Genomic DNA, 13,185 nt, shown 5'->3' on the forward strand with positions numbered 1-13,185 from the left:
CGAAGAAAGCAGATGGCATTTTACCAGGTCAACAATCACTGGAAGGGCTTCACTTAAGAAACTAACAGGTTAGATTAAATTGAGGAGCTTCAATGGGGTAAATTGTTTTGGAGTAATAGGTTTTCTATTTGGTGACATATTTATAAACTCACAGCCTACACTCATGCTGTTGAGAGTAAATAAATGCTGAGGGTAAAATGCAGCTTCAGACTTTATGAGCAGTGTGGGGTGTTGCAGGGTACAAGGTCATCCATGCTCAAGCTTGAAGGAGGCTCTTTGATTTCTTAAAAGCAATTAAGGTTTTTATTCAGACCCTGGATATCCAGAGGAAATTACAGTGATGATTTATTTGTTTCTATTCCTTTCTGCTGGTGATTTGTTTCCTGACAGCACACAGGTGCCTGTCCTCTCAACCAGCTTCTCCTTAGCATGCAGAGTGCTGACCTTCCACCTCCACTTCCACCTAAAACTCTCTCAAATCCTCCTAAAGTGTCAGAATACGTGCGGGAAGAAGGAGTAGGAACTCATTCCTCATCTACAGAGTTTAATGCTCTGGTGCATTTGCTGGAGATCTCGTGGTGCTGGGGGAATTTATCTGCCAATTACTTCTCAAAAAAAAAAAAACAAGGGTCATGCAGTAACTTGGCAGATAAGGGCAGAAAGGGGAGAAGAGAACTGAGTTTTAATTGAATCCCAAGTATGTTGAACAAAAAATTTCAGAACTGTCAATTAGCTGTTGGCCTGGAGCTGAAATTTAATTAAGCGAATAGTGCTTTTAGGATGTCTCTGTCTCTGTCTGGAGGAAAAAAGCATAAAGAGGAACAGTGAAGACTGGAAATGTGATGGGGAGGCAGAAAAGATCCTGCTGGAGGTGCTTCAGAGCTGAGCTGCCACTTGAGTTTGCAAAGATCAAGGCTGTCTGCCAAACTGCACAGCCCATGCCTGAGAAATACCTTTGGTCAGGATGCAGGTGGGTTTCCAAGCTCAGACAATAAATCCTCTTCCCACATGGCCTCAGGACAAAGCTGGCTTTCCTGCTGCTCTCTGCACCCACAGAAAAGCCCAGCACTGAGGAGATGCTGCCTGTGCTCGAGGTCCCGGGGAGGCACCATCCTCCACAGCCCCCCAGCATCGAGGGCAGCTGGGCTCTGCTTTGCTGCGTGATCTAGTTACTGGACCAAAGCAAACAGCAGGTTAATTTTCTCCTCTCTTCTTTCCTTGCCATCCCCTGTCCCCTTATAGCTGTACAGATTAGTTGGCTGGAGAGCAGGGAGGGAAAAGGGAGAGCAGAGGACGGGATGCTGCTTGCTGCATGTCTCTGGCTGTCAGGGCTGGTTGTGGCATGTGCACACCCAAACGTGCCTGCGAGCTCAGGGCCCTGCAGCCCAGGGAGCTGCAAGCCACAGTTGGCTGTGAAGATGAAGAAAATTAACTCCTATGCTAGTTAGACAGCGTGGAGTGGCTTAAGGGGAAGAAGCTGTTATATTTTGAGGAGATAACTCTGACACCTTGGAAGAACGACTCATTAGCACAAGACCCCAGCTTAGGTCTGCATAAGTTATTCCTTTTAGCCTCAGCTCAGCCTGCGTGAGAGCTGATGGATCCAAAGGTAAGAGTTGACAACCTCAGCCCTGGATTTCACCAGGTCCAGGAGACCTTCCTCCTCCTCCGCCTTACCTGTGTGTTACTTCAAGGCACCCTGATCCTTACCGCTCTGATTTGTCTGCAGATGCTTTTATCAATGCCTTGTTCTGAGCTGCTAAGGAAAAAAAAAATCTGTTCTAAGGAGGGAAGAAATCAGTACTAGGGAAAATATTGTTACAAGCAAATTGTTTCATTTCCTAGTTTCTTTTGCTAAGAAGTGGAACAATTTTCTCACACTGTAGCAAAACAGTTCCATGTTCTTCAAGAAGCAAATCTCTGTGTAGAAAAACCTTAACAACAATAAAGAGCAACTTCGTTCTTAAATTCCAATATACACAAAAAAGCACCAAAAAAATGGCATGAATCCTTAAATTCCAAACACATACTGTTTCAAATAATTGCAAAAAACAATGTGCTCTTACTTCATCCTTCAGTTATTTCAGGGGCAAAATCCATAGCTTAATAACTCACACTATAATAATCATACATGCAAAGCCACCCTACACCAAAATGAAATCTGTCCTGGCCAGTTCCAGCACATCAATGGGAGGTCAGGTCCTGTTCTGACTCACCCAGGGAAGAGATTTCCCACAGACACAGAATGGTTATTTAACATCTTGTGCTCTTAAAAATAACACACCAATCTTTTTCAAAGTGAATGCAACATTCTAAGATCATTTAACACTACAGTTTGGTGAAAAATGGTGTTGAAGGGTGAGGCTGAATTAGCTGTTCAAATAATTTTTTACAGTCACTGCAGGCTCACTGGTGGCTGACATTTGCTTTATTTGGCAAGAGCCTTAGCGTTTGGCACATGTGCAATCCTAGTCCAGATAGTTTCTTGCCAGTCCGGGGCAAGTGTCCTTGGGCTGGTTCCTTGGATGCCTCAGGTTATGAACATCTGCTTTGCTCACGAGATGATAGCAGCAGTGATTATAGTCAGTGTGTCACTTATCACAAAATACTTGATGGACTTTCACAAATTATTTTCAGGAAATAAAATAATTGCTTCACCTGCCAGTGACATGCAACTGTAGCTGGGACAGAGAGCAATGCTGCTCGACAGTAAGAAGCTACACAACACTGGGGCTTGCCGGACAAGGCTACGGTATCCAGCTGAAGCAACTAGAGGAATCTGGACAGAAAAGGTAAAATTATCCAAGAGAAACTTAGACCACAATGCTGTAAGCATTACTATTACCTTAGGGGATGCTCATTATTAGCATGTTCATTTTTCTGTAACAAATCTAACTGGTCTGGGCCTTGGGTATATGTGGTTCCAGCACTGCAGTATTTCCATAAGCATGGGGTGAGGACCATGACACCCAACTTCAGTCATTCCTAACACAGGAGTCTCCACCTGAGAGAGTCCCCTTACAGACAATGGACTGAAATTGTCACATCTCAGGAGGCATTCGTCTCCTTCTGAGGTATGTGTCTTCCTCAGAGAACTATGCTGAGATGAGAGGAGCCACTTTCTGGAAGTGCCTGATTGTGCCCATTAACTCTAAAGGTACTCCAGAGGGGCACTTTACATAGGGTGTCTGTGTTACAGGTGTGTAAATTTGGGTAGGTGAATCTCAGCCTATAGGAAAACTGTTCCAGCAGAAAGAAGCTGCTTCTTTTCCTTGAATGCCCTTCTCTTCCTGGATTTCCTTTCAACATTCTGGCCTAACTCGACAAGCAGTTGTACTTGCACGTAACACAGAATAGCGTCGCACTACCATATTTAACGACACAATCTTTAAAGATGCTAAACATTGACCCGTGCCTAACACTTCACCAAACAAGAATAAATTAGCATTAAGGAAAAGCAAATTAATTTGTTTTTAACAATCTGTTTTGTTAAATGCTCTGGAGAGCCATTAAATTAAGCTTGCTGCGATGCCAAAGCAATTTCTGTTGGCACTTTCCCAACACAGTGCATACAGCCACATAGCTCCCACTGCCTGCATCGTTTCAAGGTCCCGGGATTTATTTGGCGGGCTTGTTCTTCTTTGCAGGTGCAGGGAGACGGTTCAGATCCTCCTGTTCAGTGATGTTGTGATCGGAGCTGTCATGAGAGCAGTCCTTCATAACGCTGTAGTACACCGGGGCGGTGTACAGCGCGGGGTTCTCAGCGCTCTTCTCTTTGCACTTGCATAACTTCCTAAAGGCAGCCCTGAATTTCTGTGACATGAGGTTGTAGATGATGGGGTTGATGGCACTGTTCAGGTAGATGCACATGCGGCAGAAGAGCAGAAACCAGATGTTCAGGTACGGAGGGTCCATGAAGGAGTTCACCACCACCAGTGTGCGATAAGGCATCCAAAGAAGGGCGAAGAGGACCACCACGACAGCCAGCATTTTGGTTACCTTGCCGGTGGGGATATGCAAAAAAAAGAAACAGTCAGATGATGCTAAATCTCCAGCGGAGCTTTCCCACGTGGAGAATTAGCAGACAGCTAATTCACTCTACATATTGCTTCTATCTCTGTTTAAGTGTTTAAAATAGGCACACAAACCATTGGGCTATTCCTCTCTGAATCCATTTTCTTCATTAAACAATCTTACATAAACAAACCTCTTAAATGACTGGTTTTCACCTGCCACTGCAGAGCCTTTAAAGCTCTTTAAGGCAAGCATCCACCAGCCTGGAAATGTGATAATCATGGGAATTTCTGTACCACAAAGCAAATTTGAAAATTGCACATAACAATAAATCAATGGGGAAGATAACTTGTGCAAAAGTGGGGTCCTAACTTTTGGAGGTGCCATGGGGTATATTTCAACTCCCTGCCTAGGATATTCTGGTTTCCTGCGCCAGCTATGCTGTTCCCAGGGCCAGGCTCCCGGTACAGAGCAGCACTGAGAGTAGAGGAGGCTGCCTGGAGTCTTACACAAATTCCTACTTGTGCTGATATGGGAGTTTCTTAGCTAATTGATGTGGGTTATTTTAATTTGCAGCACACTAGGGAAGTACTACATTAACATGTTAGGAACAAGAAGATATTGAGAATTCAGAAGCAAGCAGTGATTATCCTCAGCTTAACTCAAGCTTGTTTAAGAAAGTAGGATTTTGTACTGAAACTCCAGTGATCCTAATAATTTCAACAGCTATTTCTGGTAGGTGACAATTATCTTCCAACAAATACTTACAGAATACACATATTCCCAAGGAGGAAAGTATGAGTAAACACTGGTGTCGTACGAGTATTAAGGCAGTGGCTTTTCAAATGTCAGAAGGGGAGTTGTGCAATGACTCCAGTTCTTAATATGGGAATAAGCCCTTAGATTACATTCACAGTCTCTCAGCTTTTCTTTGAGTGTTTTTTTTTACTTAGTCACAAGCAACTATGCCTTCCTGTAATGCTTTGAGTAGAAATTGAGGGTGGTTGGTAGTGGCAACAAAACTTTCCCTACAAGAAAGGGACTATTGTCAAGCTGAAGCCACAATAGAAGTGTTTTGCTGTGTGTGGTTTAATGGGAATATGAGGACTCTTCCCAGAACAAGATCTTGCAGTGATACAGTGAGTGCTGAGGCTGCTGCTAAGACTGCAGCATGTTTGCTGCCATAGTTCATTGTCTTTTGAGAAAGATCTGAGAGATTCTACAAGCTGTGTCAGTAAAAGATAGCTTCAGAGCTTTTCAATGTCTTTTACAAGGACTGGCTCAATCCAGAAAAGCAAGAGCCATCTCACAAGCTTTTGGTTTCAAGCCACCTTATCTAGTGTGCAACTACCAGGGTGATAATCTGGTTTACAGAAATACTCCTGAACAGCTAGGCTGTGAGTGGAGAGCAGCTGCTTGGCACACACTGGGCCATGGTCAAATTCTCTGTGTACCAGCATGGCTGTAGCCGCTGCCTCCGCCGAGGCTGGCAGGGCAATCCAGGCTCCAGCACCCCTTGCCAAAGCAAGGAGCGTCCTGACAGCAATGGCGAGACCATATCGCTGTGGTCTGCACTGCAAAACCTAGGAACAGAGAGCTCCCCATACCAGATCAGCCCAGAAAGGCACAGATTTTACTTCATCACTGAATGCTACATGAGCAGTGTGTATGCATGAGACGTGCATTTTCTATTTCTCTGTATATTGCTATAGCAAATAGGCACAGCAGTGATGAAGCATTCAGCCAGCCTGCTGCCTTCCACGACCCAATTCTCAGATTTGTGGAGAGAATTGGTTTTGCCATGTTTTTGATGCATCTGAGGTTTATTTCCCAAGAACCTGGATTAAGCTGATCTGAACAAAACTGTGCTAATAGCTGAACCCTACAGCAAAATGCAACCAACTTCTCAGCTTAAGTCATCCTAAGTACAAATTCAGTCAGATTTTAATTCCCCTCTACTAAGCAGTTTATTCAGACTGATGCTCCTGGGAGATAAGGGCAGGCTCTGCGCTCTATCCATCCCATGCAGAGACTGAACACATCCCGGTCCTGCCTGGAAGGACCCTGGTTAAAGGGCTGTCTCGAGGGTAAGGCTGGTGGAAGTCTTTCTATCACCTTCAGCAGCCTTAGGCAGAAGGACCGCTGCAAAATATATCCTGGGAAAGTGAAATACCACACCTCCGCAGGTCCTCACTGAGACGCAGACACTTCTCACCCAACAGAGCGGTGGTCTCAGCTCCTGAGATGCAAAGTTACCCACCACAGGGCTACGGAGAATAAACCTCTGAGCTTTTATACACAGCTCTGCTCTCTGCCAGGTGTTCCTTCTGCATGGGAGGGTTCTGAATGGCTGAAATGTCTCCTTTAAAGTGAACACATGGATACTGCTCATGTGCTGTCTCCTGAGACTGAAGCATCTTTGGCTTTTCAAATGGTATAACTCTCTGCCTTGTTTTACTGTTCGGGAACCCACAATGGTTGTGAAGAGTGAGCTGAACTCTGCATCCAAGTGACAACACCAGGGAGAGCGTGCCCTAATAAGGCTGAAACATAAGCTCATTCCGGTCCTTTCTGAGACCAAAAAAAATGTAGTCTGGAAAAGAACCAGTGATTCATCTGCTTTTTAGCCATAACTGCCACTGCTTTTTGGCTGGTGGTTATAGAAATGCTGGCGGTGCCAGCAAGCGCCCAACACCTCTCTCCAGACCACAGGAGACCACCAAGTGCTGTCACCTGGAGAGTCACGCCTGCTCTGCATCCTACAGCCCTGCGAAAAAGCTGTCTTTGTCCTGGGAGGGGAAACCGGCTGGAAACAGCACCAGGAGGATTTATTACCTCTGTCGCACTAAATGCCTGCAGTGCTCCCCGAGGACGCTGCATCCAGACCACAAGCTGGGACAGGCAGCCCTGCCCTGAGCGTGCTGTAACATTAAATTTGCCTTTTAAAGCCAAGTGTCCGTACGGATTGTGTTCTCCTGGGTCCGACTTCAGCAAAGTTGTGTCGACATAGGATGTCTCCTCTGGATAAAATGTGAGAGTCTATCCCAGACTCACTCTCATAGCTCCATAGTGGGGAAAGAAATCTCCAGTGTTGTCTGCATGCATGGCTGAAACCTGTCTGCGGGCCTCTCCTCACTCTGCCTTGCTGAGATGAGTAACAACAGCACACTTGAGGTGCTCTGAACTTACGTCTGGTGCTTATGTGAAAAATGAACCTAATTGGCACTAAGAAGGGTTTGGGACATTGTTCCTGACTGGAGTAGTCCTGAATTATGGCCCCCAAAAAAACAGCTGCCCCCAAAAAAGCCAGAGCTTTGCTGTAGCCTCAAGGGATCCCTCAGGGAAGCACCAGCTCAGGGACAACAATTTTTCCAACAAGTGTTTTGCAACAATTCTGTTGTACACAGTGTGTGCACACAGCAGCTGTAAAGGAGCTATGGAGAGAAGCGAGACCAGGGTTTGTAGACAGAAGGGGATGTTTTACTAGAACAGTTGATATTTAGCTGAAAAACCCCTTTTGAGCACGTAAGCCAGTGTTGTTGTTGGATGGCCAAGGATATCTGCTGTTCAGAGCCCCTGACTACATCCTGGGTCCCTATGTCAAAGCTAAGGGACAGCTCATCTTCCACCTCCACGAGCCAAGCCTGGTGTAAGTCCTAGAGCAAACCATCAGTGAGCATCGTTCTCGCTCCATATGAGACAATCGGCATCTCGCATCCCCCACAGCCCTTCCAACACATTCCCTGTAGCAGCCCTTTGTCCAGCCTCTGCCCCTGTCCTGGAGGCCACAGAGCTTCTCCCCAGCCACTGCCATCCCTCCTTGTCCGGGCACCACCATCCTGAGCTGCAGCATCCTTTTTTCGGAATCCCACTCCCTCTAGTGGTCCCTCTCCGGCAGCTGAAATACGTGCTTGAAGGTGGCTGGTGTTTGTATCTGTGACCCTTCTGCAGGTGCTAAATACAGCAAAACTCACACCTTGCGTTGGTAAGGAGCTTCTGCTCCTCGATCCATCGCACTGCCAGCAAAAACCTCCGGCTGGATTTCCGTGCCAAGGTAGATGCTAGATGCTCTGACAGCACCTGCATTTGTTATGCTTGAAGCACGCCTGTATGCACTGTCTGAAACAGTCATCAGAAGAGCTGTGTGGTTTTACTCAGCTTCGGTGCACAGATAACTTATTTCTACACAGAGCATCCAGCAGATCAACCCCTTAGCAATGAATCAAGTCGTTAAAGTTGAACTCACAGACCCTGGTTTCTCCCCCTCTGATTTTTACGGACAGCCGTATACATTTCCCTCTGATTCTCTCTAAAAGGAAGTGATCTTGTCCTATGCCACATGCTGCTTGTGAAAGGTGTTTATGGAAAAATCTGGACTGCAGCCACCTCTGGGGTGCAGCCCTGCATCCATCTGACAGCCACCAACCCCTGTGTCACACACTTGCCCACATGCCACCCCTGGCACGCCTGGGCTTTCTTCCTCCATCGCTCCCAACACAGCCTGCTTTGAAGAGCTGCTGGTGGGAAATCAGAAGGAAGCATTCAACAAAACATAGCTGGAAGCCCTGGGAAACTGCTTTACAGTTTAAAAACTTGGTGCCACGTTTATTCCTAACGATGCCAGCTCTGTGATGTGAAGCCAGCCAGGGGAAGTCTTTCCATCCTAAGATTATTTCAGGAGGTAATGACAATCTTGCGAAAACTTCCAGTATAACAGAAGAGAGAGCACAAGATGTTTCCAGGAGCTGAAGCACCTGGCATCCAGCCCCATCAGGACTAACCGCCTCAGCCACTCATCCTAACGATGCTGGAGCATGCTGTGTGCAGCCCAGCACCATGGGGGGAGCAGCACAGCCCCTGCAGCGGCTGATCTGGAAGAAGGGGTCCATCGACCCGTGCCTTTAAGTACTGCCTTGTAGTATCCGAGACCTCGCTGCCAAACACCCTGCCCGGGGCTCCAGCAGCAGCCAGGGACCCTGGGAGAGCGGGCAAGTACTTTTGCAGAAGTCAGGATTTGCTTTAAATCTTTCTCTGCTGGAGCAAAAGGGAGAAAAAGTGGAAATGGGTAGACTTAGAAGTTTGTGAAGAAATGCACGTTCTCTGGGCTGTTCACTTCCCTTCCACAACTGAATCATCTCTCCTGGGGAATGGAGCTTCTTGTGCAGGTCAGGCAACAAGATACTGAGTTGGAAACATGAGGACTTTAAGACAGGCTGAAGCCTATTTCAGGCTGTCTGGAAATCAGTTCCTGCTCCCTCAAACTCGCAACAGAACCGGTGATTTCAGGGGCTGAAGCCAGACTCCCGGATTCAGGACTTTCCTTTAAAATAGCACACGTCTCTGCCTATGCAAAGTTTGAAACCAGAATGGGACAGTCTCCTGCAAGTGTCCCATGTCCAGATACTGACTGGTCCGGGGAGATGGGGCAAGAAATAGTAGTTGTCCATGTGGACAGAGAAAGAAGAGGAACAGAGGCAGGAGGAGAAGGAGCTGGGGAGCGAGCAGGCAGCTGAATGACAGAGGAGTCACCGAGCAGCATACACACCGCTGTGACACCTTCCCCAGCTGCCAGGACCACAGCTGGGCTCAGAGGGTCTCCCCTCCCTTTGCTCCCCTAAATCCAAGGTCACCTGCCCAGGACCCTGCCCGATAGGCAAGTCCCACTGGCATAACGCGACCCAGCACTCCCTTCCTCAGGGAGGCAATCAGTCATCAATTATCCAGCAAACATCCCTGCCTCTCCCAAGTGATACTGGAGGCACTGTCCTGCTCTGTCAAGCCCAGCCAAAGCAGGGGGAGCCCATCTGTGCTGCCAGACCCCAGCTGGGCTTGGAGGGGCCGGGGGCACTTCTGTGCAGCAAACCAACCCTCTCCACTCCCCCCACAGAGGGAAGTGAAATACTAGGGCACCTCATCCCCTGCCAGAATGCCCCTCAAAGCACTGAGCCCCTGACAGTGCTGCCTGCAGCCCAGCATGTCCCAGCCCGGTGGGGAGCCCCTACCTGCTTGCGGGAGCTCAGGGCCCCCTTGTTGCCCTGGCCGGAGAGCTTGAGGGAGCCACCCTGGTGCACGGAGCCCGGCCAGGAGTGCTGTGGGGTGGCGGGCAGGGGGCTCATGAAGAGGATGCGGGCAATGAGGCTGTAGAGGACAGTTGCCAGCCCCAACGGGATGACATAGAAGACAGCAAAATCCAAGAAGTAAATGGGCATGTAAAGGCTTCTGGAGACCCGGTAGCCACAGCTGACCTGCGCCCCGTCGGAGAAGGTGACCTGGGTCGTGTCCACCAGGAAGAACCACATGAGGCAATAGAGGGAGGTGAAGAGCCACAGCGAGGAGATGATGCGCTTGGCACGGGACACGGTGCACAGGAGCTGCGCTTTGATGACATGGCAGATCGCGATGTAACGCTCCACTGTGAAGGCAGTGATGGACCAGGCGGAGGTGTTGATGCCCAAGTACTGCAAATAGGTGATGCAGAGGCAGCCGGCGTAGCCGTACACCCAAGAAGCCACCACTTCCGAGATGTTGGGCAGCCCGGCGGCCAGCAGCACGATGAGGTCGGCCACCGCCAAGCTCACCAGGTAGCAGTTGGTGGGGGTCACCATGTGCTTGGTGCGCAGCACCACCAGCACCACCATCACGTTCCCCGCGATGCCCACTCCGCAGATGAGCAGCACCAGCAGGATGGTGACCACCTGCAGCTCCAGGGGCTGCCGGGGCATCCTGCCCAGGGTCTGGTTGCCGCTGCTGTTGTCCATCGGCCCCCGGTGCCGTCCCCGCCACAGCCCCGCGCACCCTGCGGCGGGGAGAGGGGGGAGCCGGTAGCGGAGCCCCGCTGCCCCCCGCGCCCCTTCCCCGCCCTCCTGCCCGGCTCCTCCCACCCCCTCCCCCCCCTCTTTATTTTTTTTCCGCGATTCACCTCAAGTCTCGCAGCCGCCCGGCTCCTCGCACCCACCTCCCATGCACCCACCGAGGGGAGCGGCCGGGACCACCCCGGCCACCGAGGTCTCTGGGACCCTCCAGCTCCGGGAACCCCGCGGGACCGCCTAGGACCCCCCATCCGCCTCCCACCCGCATCACCCGCCAGCGCCCGCCGGGTCCTAGCGCACCGCTGAGCCGAAGAGGAGGAAGAGGGGGAGGAAGGAGCCCAGGCAGGGGGTGAGGGTGGTAGGTTGCAGACCCCGCGGGCGGAGAAGCTCAGGGGCTGACAGCACCCCAGAAACGAGTGCGTCAGCTCCGGGACCCGGGACAGCCGGTGCCTTGTGTGCCCAGCCAAGCCGTGGCTGCACCGTCCCCTCCAGACAGCAAAGCTGAGGATGAGGGGTCCTTCCTTCCTCATTCTCAGCAGGGTGGGACCAGGACAGCGCCACAGAGACCCATGGCCTTTCCCATTTCCCTTGGGCTGGGGCAGAGGAGCTCCTTCCCTGGGGGTAGTGACCTCCTCGTGCCATCTTTCCTGTCCCAAACAAGCACTCCCTTTGGGGAAAGGCTTACCCAGTCCTGGGCTGGGAGATCCCCTATCTCCCCAGTGATGAGGCTGGGATATCTGGAATCTCCCTCATGGTCAGGCAGCGAGGTCCAGCATCTGTCTGATGGTCAGGTTGGGAGATCCAATATCTCCATGATGGTCAGCAGTAGCCAGAATTTGCTGCCACCTCCGTGCTTGCTCCTGACGTCTCACAATCTGTCGGAAAATGCATCTTCAAGTTGAAAGAGCCATCGTGTTTGCAGAGACAAAGTGCTAAGGAAGGGTCCCTGAATCTTTGGAGTGGATGAAAGGACGAGGGGAAAGCTCGCTTTTTTATTAGATTATATTTCAATTTAGAGGCAGAGCTACCCCATTAATCCCAGTCCCTGAGATGCATATCCAAAATGTGAAGGATTGTCCTGATGCTGGGTGAGTCAAGTCCAGGCTTTCACAGGCCAATTTCTAAGCCTGAGCTGTCCGGGTGCATAAAACGCCTTTTGCCTCACTCTGTGCTCCAGTGGTCTGCCCCAAGGCTCTGGCTTTTTGTAGCAAATAATGTTTTCCCCTTTTCTGTGGGAAAACTTGTGCCTCCCTTTGCCCTTCCTCTCCCATTCCCCTTCGTCCCTCCTTTTTACAGAGGATTTGAGGTTTTCCCTCCTGTAAGTCCTGTGCTCCGTAAGTAGGTGGACTGGCTGGGAGCTGGAGGTGTTCACAGCATCTCCCTGAGGGAGAAGACCCCCCCCCGTCCCTGGGATACAGCTGTACCTTGGCCGGAGCCAGTCTGCTCTGTGGGAGCGCAGTGTGACCGTCCTGCTTGGGTTCATGCCCAACAGGATGCTCCGATTCCAAGCACAATTCCACTGTGCTAAAAGCTCCCTCGGGTTTTCAGAAAGACACCAAAAGAGGTACAGAGAAATACCTCCCAAGCAGCAAGAGGTGAGTCCTTGCACCTAATAAATTCAGCTCTGAGGGGACAAGCACTTGCAGGACAGGCACATCCCACGCGCTCTCTGCTTTCTGTTGGGATCTGAGACCTTTCGATCTCTCGAGATCTCTCGGCTGAGCAGGAGCAGAGCTGAAAATGAGACCCAGCTTGCAACTTAATCCTCTGCTTAGACCACGAGATGATGTTTCCCTTTTCCTCACCTTTATTTGATGCATCAAGGCACTAGACGTGCCGTTCAGCAGCATCATGGGGCCCACAGCCCCGAATCTGATCCCTGTCCTTCAACTACTCTGCTAAAAGCTCTTTCCTGCAAGTTGTGCTGAACAGCAGAGCAGCTGTTCCAGATGGGCAAAAACCTTACTTGCCCTTACCCCCTGCCTGAAACGTCAGGGAGGAGAGGTCTTAATTTTCCTGGGAGTTCCCAAATGGGAATGGCCATGTCCCGGAGTGCTGGCTGTGGCAGGGCTGTTTCTGGGAAGGAGTGGTTTTGTTAGCAGCACCGTGCCAGGGCTGGGTGCTTGGGAAGTTCAACACCAACCTCGGTATCTCCCTGCGATCCCCATGCAGTTCATCCCTCTCACTCAGCCTCGCTGGGCAGCTCATTTAGTCCTATGAACAGAAAAGACCTCTGAGGCTCAGCACATTTAATAAACAATGCTGGGAGAAAGCAATTCTCTTACCCAGATCCCTCATAAACACCTCTCCATTCTCTGGCGCTTCATAAACTATAAATATTAAACTCATAAAACTTATGCTA

General features: G+C 49.9%; 2 protein-coding genes across 2 annotated transcripts in view; one reads left to right on the forward strand and one right to left on the reverse strand.

Moving 5' to 3' along the window:
• Positions 1 to 3,753, forward strand: part of JPH2 (junctophilin 2) — a 39,210-nt gene extending 35,457 nt beyond the window's left edge. The window contains exons 7-8 of the transcript XR_015260356.1: positions 2,638 to 2,792; positions 3,648 to 3,753. The gene's annotated coding sequence lies outside the window, so the exon portion shown is untranslated. The remainder of the gene's footprint in view (positions 1 to 2,637; positions 2,793 to 3,647) is intronic.
• Positions 3,073 to 10,773, reverse strand: LOC104478971 (thyrotropin-releasing hormone receptor-like). The gene is made up of 2 exons (XM_010119488.2): positions 10,017 to 10,773; positions 3,073 to 3,999 (listed from the first exon to the last, which is right to left on the reverse strand). The coding sequence occupies exons 1-2, from the start codon at positions 10,770 to 10,772 to the stop codon at positions 3,619 to 3,621; spliced, it is 1,137 nt and encodes a 378-aa protein (XP_010117790.2). The 5' UTR covers position 10,773; the 3' UTR covers positions 3,073 to 3,618.
• Between the last annotated feature and the right edge of the window lie 2,412 nt (positions 10,774 to 13,185).

This window comes from Chlamydotis macqueenii, chromosome 16, assembly GCF_036417535.1.
Source record: "Chlamydotis macqueenii isolate bChlMac1 chromosome 16, bChlMac1.mat, whole genome shotgun sequence".
NCBI classification, from domain to species: Eukaryota; Metazoa; Chordata; class Aves; order Otidiformes; family Otididae; genus Chlamydotis; species Chlamydotis macqueenii.

What these genes read in the sequence shown, in the direction of transcription:
- LOC104478971 (XM_010119488.2), bottom strand. Translation starts at nt 10,772, where the DNA reads ATGGACAACAGCAGCGGCAACCAGACCCTGGGCAGGATGCCCCGGCAG. An exon ending in CCCTGAGCTCCCGCAAGCAG is followed by an intron (nt 4,000 to 10,016) that starts GTAGGGGCTCCC and finishes CCCACCGGCAAG; the next exon opens with GTAACCAAAATGCTGGCTGT.